The 14255-nt window shown below is 40.6% G+C and overlaps 1 protein-coding gene across 1 annotated transcript in view; it reads right to left on the bottom strand.

Annotated features, from left to right (window-relative positions):
• Positions 1 to 9821: 9821 nt before the first annotated feature.
• LOC128657143 (gastrula zinc finger protein XlCGF17.1-like) overlaps positions 9822 to 14255 on the bottom strand; it is a 44817-nt gene continuing 40383 nt past the window's right edge. The window contains exon 3 of the mRNA XM_053711390.1: positions 9822 to 10761. Coding sequence (XP_053567365.1) covers positions 9827 to 10761 — 935 coding nt within the window. The 3' untranslated portion in view covers positions 9822 to 9826. The remainder of the gene's footprint in view (positions 10762 to 14255) is intronic.

The raw sequence follows: 14255 nt of genomic DNA, 5'->3' as shown, positions 1-14255 counted from the left end.
GGGTCACCTTTTAGTGGGATTAATTTAAGCTCAACTGGAGCTTTTTTTTGTTGTAAGTATATTAGATTTGTATAGGATTATTATTATTATCGGTTATTTGTAGAGCGCCAACAGATTCCGCAGCGCTATAAACAAAGGGGGAGTACAACAAAACAATTATAGGGATCAAATGGGTAGAGGAAGCCAGTGAAGGGATTGGCAGAGAGGTGCAGCAGATGAAGAGCGACATGTAAGGAAGATGAGTCTGGCAGAGGCATTCATTATGGATTGTAAAGGAGCTAGGCGGCAGGTGGGGAGACCAGAGAGGACAGAGTTGTAGTAATTGAGGCGGGAAAGAATGAGAGAGTGGATTAAAATTTTAGTTGCGTCTTGTGTAAGGAAGTGTCTAATTTTAGAGATATTTTTAAGGTGGAAGTGGCAGGCTTTAGCCAAGGACTGAAAGTGAGGAATGAAAAAAAGATCGGAGTCAAATGTGACCCCGAGACATCGGGCATGTGGGGTAGGGGTAATGATGGAGTTGTCGACAGTTATAGAGAGATTGGGGTGGATATTTTTTAAGAAGGACGGAAAATGAGGAGCCCAGTTTTGGAGAGATTTAGCTTGAGGTAGTGAGAGGACATCCAGGAAAAGATGTGAGAAAGACAGTTAGTGACATGGGTTAGCAAGGAAGGAGATAGGTCTGGTGCAGAGAAGTAGATTTGGGTGTCGTCGGCATACAAATGATATTGGAAACGGTGGGACTTTATTAGGGAACCAAGTGATGACGTGTAGATTGAGAAGAGAAGGGGACCGAGGACAGAGCCTTGCGGTACTCCGACAGAAAGTGGTGACAGGGCAGAGGAGGCCCCAGAGAAGGCTACACTAAAGGTACGGTTTGACAGGTAGGAAGAGAGCCACGAAAGGGCTGTGTCACAGATGCCAAAGGATTGGAGGGTTTGGAGCAAAAGAGGGTGGTCAACAGTGTCAAAGGCTGAGGACAGATCAAGGAGGATAAGCAGAGAGAAGTGGCCTTTTGATTTTGCTGTAAGTAGGTCGTTGGTAACCTTAACAATAGCTGTCTCTGTAGAGTGATGGGGACGAAATCCAGATTGCAATGGGTCAAGAAGGGAGTTTAACGTAAGGAAATGGGATAGGCGTGCATATACTAGTTTTTCGAGAAGCTTTGAGGCAAGAGGGAGGAGGGAAATAGGACGGTAGTTGGATGGGGAGGTAGGATCAAAGGAAGGTTTTTTGAGGATAGGTGTGACCAGTGCATGTTTCAGTGATGAGGGAAATATACCGGTGCCGAGGAAGAGGTTGAAAATGTGTGTTAGTATGGGGTAAGGGTAGTAGCTGTGAGGGGATAGGATCAAGGGGACAGGTACTGAGTTGAGAGCGCAGTATAAGTGCTGAAACTTCTTCCTCAGTAACAGTGGAGAATGAGCTAAGTTTAAGGTTATGTGGGTTGTGGTTGAGTGAGAGCATTTGAGGCGGGGGAGAATGGAATTATGTTGAGAGCTGATTTCATTTCTGATGGAGTCAATTTTATTATCGAAGTGGCTGGCAAAGTCTTGAGCTGACAGAAAAGTTGCATTAGGAGGTGGGGGAGGGCGGAGGAGAGTATTGAAAGTGGAGAACAGATGTTTTGGGTTTAAGAAAAAGATTAGAGATAAGAGTAGAGAAGTAGTGTTGCGTATGGAGATTAAGGGCAGAGTAGTAGGAGTTCAAGATTAATTTGTAATGAAGAAAATCAGCTGAACTCCAAGATTTTCTCCAGTGCTGTTTAGCAGTACGGGAACATCTGCGTAGGTACCGTGTCAGAGGAGTATGCCAGGGCTGAGGATGAGTGTGTGATTTCCGAGCAATGGAAAGAGGGGCGAGATTGTCAAGGGCGGATATAAGGGTGGAATTATAGTGGCAGATAGATTGTTCAGGGCAGGAAAAGGAGGAGAAGGATGAGAGGAGAGGCTTGAGGGAATTAGCAAGCTGTTGCTGATCTAAAGACATAATGCTTCTGTGAAGTTTGTTGTGAGTAGAAGGAGGGAGAGTTGTAGGGAGGGATGATATGTTGCAAGTAAGGAGATGGTGGTCAAAAAGAGGAAAGGGGGAGTTTGTGAAGTTTGAGAGAGTGCATCGATAGCTAAAGATCAGGTCAAGAGAGTGACCGTCTTTGTGAGTGAGAGAATTAGTCCATTGTGACAGACCGAAAGAGGAAGCGAGTTGCAGAAGTTGTTTTGCAGATGAGGCATTGGGATTGTCAAGAGGGATGTTGAAGTCGCCAAGAATGAGGGCAGGGGTGTCTGAGGAAAGGAAATAAGGTAGCCAGGCAGCCAAGTGATCTAGAAATTGAGTTGAGGAGCCAGGGGGTCGGTATATGACTGCAACGCGTACAGAGAGAGGGGAGAATAAGCAAATTATGTGGGTTTCGAATGAGGGAAATGTGAGGGAAGAGATGGGATGTATTTGTTGAAAGGTGCAACGAGAGGAAAGTAAAATACCTACACCACCTCCTTGTCTATTACAAGGTCTAAGAGTGTGGCTGAAGTGGAGACCCCCATGTGACAGAGCAGCAGTGGATGCTGTGTCTAGGGGAGAGAGCCAGGTTTCTGTTAGGGCCAGAAGGTTGAGGGAGCGGGAGATGAAGAGGTCATGTATAGAAGTGAACTTGTTGCAAACAGAGCGAGAGCTCCAGAGTGCGCAAGTGAAAGGGGTAGTGGCTTCTGATGCAAGAGGAATGTGAGTAAGGTTGGCGGAATTTTGTTTTCTGAGTCTATGGGACGGTACACATGGATGTGCACGGCTAGGCAGTGGTTGGGGACCAGGATTAGGGGAGATGTCACCAGCAGTAAGTAAAAGCAAGAGGGAAAGTGACATGAGATGAGATACGGATTTGCAGTAGTGAGACTGCTTTTGAGACGAGCTGCAGGGGGGAGTGTTTAGGAATAGGTAAAGTTCATGAGTACAAATGCAAGGTGAGTTTAAGGGAGATGGGCTAATGAACAGTGCAGGTGGAGAGGGAGTAATTGAATAATGTTGTTTGTTATAGAGACAAGAGGTAGCTAAAATGAATATGAATATATTGAGCATTTTTACAAAAGTGGGAACCAGTTAAACACATAAGACACAGAATTACAGTATTGCATAAGAAAACAAAAAGGTATATAAAACATATTACATAAGTACTTGCCTTGTGTCTTGCCCCTTGTCCAATCCTTGTTCAATTCTTGTATAATTCTAATGTTAATGCCTCACTTAAAATGTTCACTTAATTCTTTAGTTGATTGCTAATCAAAGAAAATTGGAAAGGCCAATTGGAAAGTTAGATTCTGGTCTGGTCAGGGTGAGATGTTAAGTAAACAGACAATAAAATTTGGAGGGGGTTAAAACTGTGGCATAAGACAGCTATAAATTTTAGAATAATAGCAAGTATTGACAAGGATTGAGCATCAAATGGCAATTATCAAAACATTGGATAATAGTACAACAAATGTAGGACTAAATTAAAAAACTAAAATCATTTGCTCTATGTAAATATTACATACCAAAATAGAGTTACAGGAGAGGAAAAAAAACAGAGTGCAGTGAATACTTTGCAGAATGACAAGGATGAACTCGATAGACTTCAGTCTTTTTGCAATCTCATCTACTATGTTACTATGTTAGGCTCTCTAAGCAAGTGATGCGTTTAAAATGCTGGTGCACGGTGCATACTTAAATACACTTTTGAAACAGCTTTAGCTTTTATTAGAAGCATTTTTGCTAATGCATGTAAATTACAAAAATGCTTCTATTCAAAACTAAAATGCATCAATGTGGATTTAAATTTTGGCTGGAATGTCCCCTTAAATCTATAGTCAAAACTGTTGTGGACCTATAGTTGTATCAGGTAACATTTCTAAGATAAGCAGAAAACAATCACATGGAGCTTTTTTATAGAAATTAGCTATTGAATTCAAAAGGAAATGGGCTTTTGGTTATATTTATAACTTTGATCTGCACATGGTGCTCCAGATGATCACTTCTAACCTATACAAAATATATATATATATATATAATCTTCTCCAAAAAGCAGGCAACTCACTGGTCTTTGTAGTAAAACTTAGAATTTATTATGTCAGTTTAAAAAACATACTGACATAATAAATTCTAAGTTTTACTACAAAGACCAGTGAGTTGCCTGCTTTTTGGAGAAGATTGTTATGTTTGTAGCAGAGCACCGTGCATTACTTCAGTAAGATTGTGCTATCCTATCTAGGACTTTGTGTTTTGGCCTTATGGCTTTTGGGATTAGCACTCCGCTGTGATATTACACACGAACTGTGGACTTGGCTGTGCACAGTGTTGCATCTCCTCAGGATCATTTTACACATTTGCTCTATTGGTTTTAAGTTTTTAACATATTCCCACTTTTGTCTTTTTATTGTGATGGCGGAGGCTGCAGCTATTATGGATACAGCATACAATGAGGAGGACTTCAATACAGATCCCCTAGCATTCACTGACGATGATGCAGACAGGATTCTGGTCTCAGATGAAACTTGTGAGCTGGGAGGTGAGACACCTATTAATATATACCACAAATTACTCAATTTACGCAGGAAGGAGGTTGACTATCACTTACATGCAGTGTTCTTATCAGGCTATTTTAGGAAGAAATTTATACCCAGGGGGTTCAGGGTGAAAAACATACCTACCCTTGGGAGACAAAATGTGGAGTTCTGCAAAAGATGGTGTTCAATTTTGAACAAATGTTCATATGACCTCATTCTCTTAGTTATAGAGGAGGTCACCAGACTAGAGGTCAAGATTAAATCTGAATTGGACACCATAAAGACGCAGAGTCTCCACATTTTAAACAGTGACACTAGCCAGGACTGGGTCAACAAATTAGATGGTTTGGTTAATAAATACCGTAATGATTTAATTGCTTTCAAAAATAAAAAGGTTAATAGTGTGGAAAATGACTACAGGGAAAGGCGGGTGTACAAGTGGTTATATGGCAAAGATGAAGTGCCGTTCAGACGTCGCAGAAATTACAGATCCAAGAATACCTTAAGTATTGTGGACAGTAGCGGAGGGGATTCCTCTGAAAGTGAAACAACTAAAGATAATGAAGAGCCCACTGAGAATAGCCAACAACCTTTTTTAGGGGTAGCTACAAGGTCCACCCTAAAACCTCCAATACAACATATGGCGAAAAAAGGCCAAGGAAATTCAAGACCCGTAGGGGAGGTCACAAATGCAAAACAAAAACAAGTGAGAAAGAAATAGATATTGTTTTTAATCTCAGCAGTAGACCACTCAGTGTGGCTGAGATTTCGTTATTGAATCATGGCTTATCCTTTGTCCCAACTCCCCACACTGATCCTTTTGAGAGATTGGTCGATATCCATAGGTTTCAACGACAACTCAAGCTTAGGGACCACTTCAGAGAACAGGCTTATTCACCTGATCTACATAAGAAAAAGTCAGCTTTTGAACCACCAAATACCCACCCCTCTATTAGGAACTATACGAGGTTACTCACTCACAATATCAATGATGAATCTCAGATTGCTCCCTACCCTAATCTCAGCACTGCTGAAAGGCAAGCACTGAATGAGTTGAGCAAGGATAGAACAGTCATTGTGCGTCCTGCAGATAAGGGTGGTTCCATTGTGGTTCTTGATTATACTGACTACCGCAGTGAAGCCTTAAGACAACTGGCTGACTCTGAAACCTATGTCAAATTGAGAGGGAATCCAACACAAATGTATAAAAAGGCAATTGATATTTTTCTACAATGTAGCTTGGAGGCTGGTTTCATTACTGAAAAAGAATTGCTGTTCCTAACCACTGAACACCCTATAGTCCCTGTACTATATCTACTGCCTAAGGTTCACAAAACTTTAGTGAACCCCCCAGGCAGACCCATTGTGTCTGCCCGGGGCTCGGTATTAACCAACATTGCCATTTTTGTTGACTCTTTCCTACAGGATATTGTCAAAAACACAAAGGCTTATTTACAAGATTCGCCTTGCCTGCTGAGGAGACTCACTGATTTTGTTGATCTTAGACAGGATGACATCCTGGTCACCATGGACGTAGATAGCCTCTACACGGTGATCCCCCACGTTGGGGGGGTCGAGGCGGTCAGGTCCATGGTGACTAACAATATTCATTACAGTGGTCCCCCTATCGAGTTCTTGTGTGAATTATTGACTATTTGCCTGGAGAAGAATTATTTTAAATTTGAGGACTGCTATTACCTCCAGATAGCCGGCACAGCCATGGGGTCCAATGTGGCACCCACTTACGCAAATATTTACATGTCATGGTATGAACAGGAGCTCATGAAGCCTTTTGAACATCCATTGGTGACTTTTTATACACGCTACATCGATGATGTTCTCTTGATATGGAGAGGCGATGAAGTGTCTTTGCGTGGGTGGGTGTCACATTTGAACCTCATGGCTAGCCCTATTCGTTTTAAGCTGGAATACAGCTTAGATAATGTTAATTTTCTGGATCTCAATTTGTTCAAGGTGAGTGATGCTGATGGCTGTCGATTTGGTACTAAATTGTACTCTAAGCCCACAGATCGCAACTCTTTGTTGCATGCCAGCAGCTTTCACCCGGGACACCAGAAAAAGGGTATTCTCACCTCCCAGCTCACTAGAGCACTGAGAAACAACAGTGAAAGGTGTTCACAGGTTACCCAAGTTAAAGAAATGGGCTTGAAATTGAACAAAAGGGGTTATCCCATGACTGACATCTGTGAGATACAGGAGAAATTGCTATGCACGGACACTTTACAGGACACCAGGGTTCCTAAAAGGGAACAGTCTGAACAACTGAACTTGATCACCACATACACACCTGGTTGTGACCGCCTAGCCAATGCAGCACGTCGCCATTGGCCAGTGGTGGGGACAGACCCCATGTTACCGTTTCAGAAGTTGAACGCTCCAAGGGTGGTCTATCGCAGAGCAAGGAACCTGAGAGACATCTTGGTTAAAGCAGATCCTGTTAACCACTACAAAAAGGAAACATGGCTCAAGACATCCAAAAAAGGTTGCTTCCCTTGTGGGAGCTGTACAACGTGCAACAGCATGTGTAAAGGGGAGTCTTTCCAACACCCCCACAAGAACCAAAGGTTTAAAATAAACCATCGCCTCAGCTGTACCAGCACCTATGTGATCTACATGTTGTCCTGTCCGTGTTCCCTCATCTACATCGGTAAAACAATAACTTCCTTCCGCAACAGGATGGCAAACCATCGCCATGTCATACGGGAAGCACTGAAAGATGGTGACTCGGACCAACCGGTGGCACGCCACTGTGCAAGCTACAAACATCCAGTGTCAAGCATTAGATCAATGTTGATTGACCATGTCCCACCAAATCCAAGGGGTGGTGACAGGGGTAAAAAATTACTCCAATGCGAGAGCAGGTGGATTCATAAGTTGGGAACTATGACCCCAAAAGGACTCAATACCACTTTGGATTTCAGCCCTTTCTATTGAAATCGATGCCTATGTCCATCTGGCTTGAGCTAGTGAACACCTCACTGTTATGGTTACTACCGTACTCCATGGGCTTGATGTATATTTAAATCTATTAATATTTTTTTCTGTATATATACTTTTTAACACACATTGTTGCATATAACTCTTAGACAATGAAGTATTATACATCTTTCAGACTTGCATTTCAGTAGCATAACAGATTTACATTTGCATGTATTCTTATTGGATAGATTTTTATCATGTGAGTTGTGCGATTTGCTAGGCTGATAAGATCTAATATTCCTTGAGTACCCGCCTTAGCCACATAATATGAGACACCTAGAGCGGTTTTCATCCGCCAGGTTGACAGGTTTACACTGGTTGCCTAGAGCAACCGATGCGCTTCATGAATACGGTTGGTTCTGAACATGCGCAGACTGTCTCCTGGTGATCTCCTATTATTTGACTTATACACTGATGCAACGCTTGAGACGTTGTCATAGCAACGCCGTGCTATGCGTCATCACGCTAGGCACGGCTAGCGTGCCAGCGTGACGTATCGTCTAGCTAATTGGATGAACATGCAAATGCTTTGGCGGCAAAGTCGTAGTGGGGTAATGTTGTCTCCTATTTAAGGGGGTTGTTTTTAAATGTTTGTTCACTGATCCGGGGTACTAGGGTGCACTCTGTCCTTGTACTTTTTTGTATAACATTGACAAAGGCACAATGCAGTGCCGAAACGTTGTATTTTTTAAATGTTTTTTAAACTGACATAATAAATTCTAAGTTTTACTACAAAGACCAGTGAGTTGCCTGCTTTTTGGAGAAGATTGTTATGTTTGTAGCAGAGCACCGTGGCATTACTTCAGTAAGATTGTGCTATCCTATCTAGGACTTTATATATATATATATATATATATATAATTCAAACCTATATAGGGACCCTGGACCCCCCCCCCCCCCCCCCAGGGATGGCAAGCACACTGGGTCACACAGGATGGATAAAAATCAATGATTTAAAAAAAAAAAAAAGGGATTTTAAAAATAAAATGCTTTTTGAGGAAAAATCTACCTAAAAGATAGTTTCTATTTAAAATACATTATAATACAATGGTCATTAATCCTGAAGTATAGATAAAGTTTTAATTACATAGCAAGATGCTGTATATTCATGGCTGTAATGTTTTTTTTTTTTTTTGGTACATTAATTCCATTAATCCATTCATAATTATCATGCTCTCCCAGAGGTTTCTGTCAGATTAATTTGGACAATTTTTCAATCTTGAAGATATTATCACATATTATTGGTTTTGTAGTTCTCAAAACTGTGAATTTGAGTCTGCATAAATAACATGCCCCTTCTTCACTGCAAAATCTTATAAAATTAACACACAGAGTTGATAACGGATATAATCATGAAAAATAACTTTTGGGTTTCAGATAGAGCATACAATTTTCATATTTACTTCCTTTATCAGATTTGCTTCATTCTCTTGGAATCCTTTGTTGAAGTAGAGAAATGCTCTACTTTGGCCTATCTGAATACAATTGATGAGACAGTGACAAGCAGCTAGCTCACAGTAGTGCATTGCGTCTGAGTGAGTCTACCTATGTAGGATTTTCATTAATGAATACCAAGAGAACAAAGCAAATTAGATAAGAGAAGTTAATTGGAAAATTGTTAAAAAAAATTCATGTTCTTTCTGAATCGTGAAAATTTCATTTTTACTTTCCTTTAATGCCATTGCTCCCCTGCAAATCTATGTACACAGAATCAACCCATACTAAGTTTCAAGAAGCTCACTGAATAGAAGATTGTTTGGAGTGGAATAGATCTGTACAAGGACTTAAGTGTGAGGAGGGAGGGACAACCATTAAAAATGAAAAATAATGTTATTGTTTTAGTAAAATAAAACTATTTCTATTGTTATTATTAATGTAATCATTTTTACCCTTCCAATAAAGTACAGGTGAAAAGTTTATCAAATATTAAGGATTAACCAATTAAACTAGAGATAGTTCATCTCCAAATAATTTTGTTCATTTCAATGATCTATCTATGCATATCTAATGATATATAACCAATTTAGTAATGATCTCGTATAACTGAAAAAAATAATCTGAAAACATTCTAAAAATGAAAAACATAATTTAAATCAGTCTTACTGACTAGTGATTTAAATCATGAGTTAAATCAATTTGTTTTAAATCACATCCACCCTGGGGGTCACTTCATAAATGTTTGAGGTGTAGAAGGGGCCTAAAACAGCTCTAAAACTGTGTGCCCCAGGTCACATGCATTCATCAACAACACTTGGTATTGTGTGGGTGACAACTACTTATTACCCTCTGCACTTAGGTTAAACTTGATTTATTTTAATATGAGTTTTCTGATGCCTAATAAGATTTGATTTCAGAGTAAAACGTTTTCCACAGTCAGAACATGAAAATCCTTTCTCCCCTGTATGAATTTTCTGATGTGCAATAAGATTTGATTTTTGATTACAACATTTCCCACAGTCAGAACATGAAAATGCTTTCTCCCCTGTATGGATTTTCTGATGCCTAATAAGATGTGATTTCTGAGTAAAACATTTCCCACAGTCAAAGCATGAAAAAGCTTTTTCTCCTGTATGAATTTTCTGATGCTTAATAAGAGATGATTTCAGAGTAAAACATTTCCCACAGTCAGAACATGAAAATGCTTTCTCCCCTGTATGAATTTTCTGATGCCTAATAAGATGTGATTTCTGAGTAAAACATTTCCCACAGTCAAAACATGAAAAAGCTTTTTCTCCTGTATGAATTTTCTGATGCTTAATAAGAGATGATTTCAGAGTAAAACATTTCCCACAGTCAGAACATGAAAATGCTTTCTGTCCTGTATGAATTTTCTGATGTGTAATAAGATTTGATTTCAGAGTAAAACATTTGCCACAGTCAGAACATGAAAATCCTTTCTCCCCTGTATGAATTTTCTGATGTGTAATAAGATTTGATTTCCGAGTAAAACATTTCCCACAGTCAGAACATGAAAATCCTTTTTCTCCTGTATGAATTTTCCGATGAGCAACAAGATTTTTTTTACGGTTAAAACATTTCCCACATATAGGACAGGAAAACGGCTTTTGTCCTCTATGAATTTTTAGATGTTTATAAAGTTGTGATTTCTTAAGAAAACATTTCCCACATTCAGAACATACATTTCCCACGTGGCTTCTTTGATTTTGAAGAAAATTTAAAGAAACATCTGCACTCTGATCATGGCTAGGATTAGCGCAGTTTGTGAATTCACCTGTCAATAAGAAACACAATGGGAGTAATGTTATTAATTACATAATTATTTTATCATGAGAACATATCAACTGTTCTGATTTATTCAGTCCCCTACACTTGTAGTAGACACTGTGACAACTAGACCTTTTCACAGCTTCCATGCTAAGGCTTAAGGGCAGTTTACTGGACATTAGGGACTATTTCTAAGAATCCACACTTAGTCAAAGACCAAACTAAATTTAAATTAATGTTTTTCTACCCAACATATCTAGTACTTTTAAAATTGTGTTCACAGAATCTTTTAGTAATACAATTGTTTCAGACCAAAAACTAATCTTTATAACTACTGCTTGTGTGCTTGTAGTTAAAACAAGGATGACTCTAGAACAACAAAAACTATGAAAATGGCCCCAGGTGGTGTAGTATACCAAAGTAATATATCAAATATTCATCAGAGAGAAGAATTTCACGCATGTGTCAACTACACCTTCTGGGATAGTTAGCAGCTCAGCAGCCAACTGTATTACTCAGGCAATTCTGTTATACCATATAGAGGATTATTTAACTGAAAAGGCTTAAAAACAACAATACAGCTAAACCAAAAGAATATCAACTTGTGACAAATTTCCAAAATAAGAAAATTTATGCTTACCTGATAAATTAATTTCTTTTTTGACACGATGAGTCCACGGATCATCTTAATTACTAATGGGATATTCACCTCCTGGTCAGCAGGAGGCGGCAAAGAGCACCACAGCAAAGCTGTTAAATAGCTCCTCCCTTCCCTCCCACTCCAGTCATTCGACCGAAGTAAAGGAAAGAAAGGAAAAACCAAGGTGCAGAGGTGTCTGAGGTTTATAATAACCAACAACCTGTCTTACAAGAACAGGGCGGGCCATGGACTCATCGTGTCAAAAAAGAAATAAATGTATCAGGTAAGCATAAATTTTCTTTTCTTGTTTATGACACGATGAGTCCACGGATCATCTTAATTACTAATGGAATTCAATACCCAAGCTAGAGTACACAGATGATACGGGAGGGACAAGACAGGGAACCTAAATGGAAGGCACCACTGCTTGAAGAACCTTTCTCCCAAAAGCAGCCTCAGCCGAGGCAAAAGTGTCAAATTTGTAAAACTTTGAAAAAGTGTGAAGAGAAGACCAAGTTGCAGCCTTGCAAATCTGTTCCACAGAAGCTTTATTTTTGAATGCCCATGAGGAAGCAACAGCCCTTGTGGAATGAGCCATAACTCTCTCAGGAGGCTGCTGTCCAGCAGTCTCATATGCAAAATGCATGATACTCTTCAGCCAAAAAGAAAAAGAAGTAGCCGTAGCTTTCTGTCCCTTACGTTTTCCTGAGAAAATCACAAACAAGAAAAAGACTGACGAAAGTCCTTAGTCGCCTGCAGGTAAAACTTTAAAGCATGGACCACGTCCAAATTGTGCAGAAGTCATTCTTTCTGAGAAGAAGGATTAGGACACAAAAAAGGAATAACAATCTCCTGATTAATGTTCTGATCAGAAACAACCTTAGGAAGAAATCCTAATTTAGTACGTAAAACTAAATTATCTGAATGGAAAATAAGGTAAGGAGACTTATACTGCAATGCCGAGAGCTCTGACACTCTACAAGCAGAAGAAATAGCAACAAGAAATAAAACTTTCTAAGATAACAACTTAATATCTAAGGAATGCATAGTCTTAAATGGAGCCCCTTGAAGAACTTTGAGAACTAAATTAAGACTCCATGGAGGAGTAACTGGTCTGAACACAGGCCTGATCCTGACTAAGGCCTGACAAAATGATTGTACATCTGGGACATCGCAAGACGTTTGTGTAACAAATTAGATAAGGCTGAGATTTGACCCTTTAGGGAACTTGTCAATAATCCTTTCTCCAAACCCTCTTGGAGAAAGGACAAAATTCTAGGAATCCTAACTCTACTCCATGAGTAGCCCTTGGATTCACACCAATAGAGGTATTTATGCCATATTTTATGGTAAATCCTCCTAGTTACAGGCTTACAAGCCTAAATCATGGTCTCTATGACCGAGTCAGAAAAACCCCGCTTGGATAAAATTAAGCGTTCAATTTCCAAGCAGTCAGCTTCAGAGAAACTAGATTTGGGTGAAGGAAGGGTCCTTGAATTAGAAGGTCCTTCCATAACGGAAGTCTCCAAGGTGGAAGAGATGACATGTCCACCAGATCTGCATACCAAATCCTGCGAGGCCAAGCTGGTGCAATGAGGATCACCAATGCCCTCTCCTGCTTGATTTGAGCAATTACCCGAGGAAACAGAGCAAACCGAGGAAATAGGTATGCTAGGCTGAAGGTCCAAGGGACCGCCAGAGCATCTATCGTTCTGCCTGGGGGTCTCTGGACTTCGACCCGTATCTCGGGAGCTTGGCATTCTGTTGAGATGCCATGAGATCCAATTCCGGTTGACCCCACTTGAGAATCAGGTTGGAGAACATTTCCGGATGGAGTTCCCACTCCCCCGGATGAAAGGTCTGTCTGCTCAGGAAGTCTGCCTCCCAGTTGTCGACCCCTGGGATGTGGATCGCTGACAGATAGCAAGAACGGGCCTCCGCCCATCGAATTATCTTGGATACCTCTGTCATCGCTAAGGAACTCCTCGTTCCTCCCTGATGATTGATGTAAGCCACTGAAGTTATGTTTTCCGACTGGAATCTGATAAATTTGACCGAGGCTAGCTGAGGCCAGGCCAGAAGAGCATTGAAGATCACTCTCAGTTCAAGAATGTTTACAGGAAGAACAGACTCTGACTGAGTCCACACCCCCTAAGCCTTTAGAGAGCCCCAGATTGCTCCCCATCCTAGAAGGCTGGCATCTGTTGTCACTATTACCCAAGATGGTCTGTGAAAACATGTTCCCTTGGAAAGATGATCCAGAGACAACCACCATTGCAGAAAATACCTTGTCTCCTGTTCCAGAAGTATTCGAGGAGACAAGTCTGCATAATCTCTGTTCCTTAGCCTGAGCATGTTTAACTGCAGAGGTCTGAGGTGGAACCGAGCAAACGGGATGATGTCCATTGCCGCCACCATCAGCCCTATTACCTCCATGCACTTAGCCACTGATGGCCGAGGAGTGGACTGAAGGGCTAGACAAGTATTGAAAATCTTTGATTTCCTGACATCTATCAGAAAAATCTTCATCAATAGGGAATCTATTCTGGTTCCTAAGAAAGATACCCTTGTATTTAGACTAAGGAACTTTTTTTCCCCAAAATTTACCTTCCATCTGTGAGATCGCAGGAAGGATAACACCTTGTCCGTGTGTGATCTTGCTTGTTAAAAGGATGGCGCCTGGACTAGGATGTCGTCCTGATAGGGCGCCACTGCAATGCCTCTTAACCGAAGCACCGCCAACAGCGAACCCAGAACCTTTGTGAAAATTCTGGGAGCTGTGTCAAGACCGAAAGGAAGAGCCAAGAACTGGAAGAGCTTGTCCAGAAAGCCTAACCTTAGGAACTTGTGATGATCCCTGT

The sequence above is a fragment of the Bombina bombina genome, chromosome 4 (assembly GCF_027579735.1).
Source record: "Bombina bombina isolate aBomBom1 chromosome 4, aBomBom1.pri, whole genome shotgun sequence".
Taxonomy (NCBI): domain Eukaryota; kingdom Metazoa; phylum Chordata; class Amphibia; order Anura; family Bombinatoridae; genus Bombina; species Bombina bombina.
This window is presented reverse-complemented; position numbering and strand designations above follow the sequence as displayed.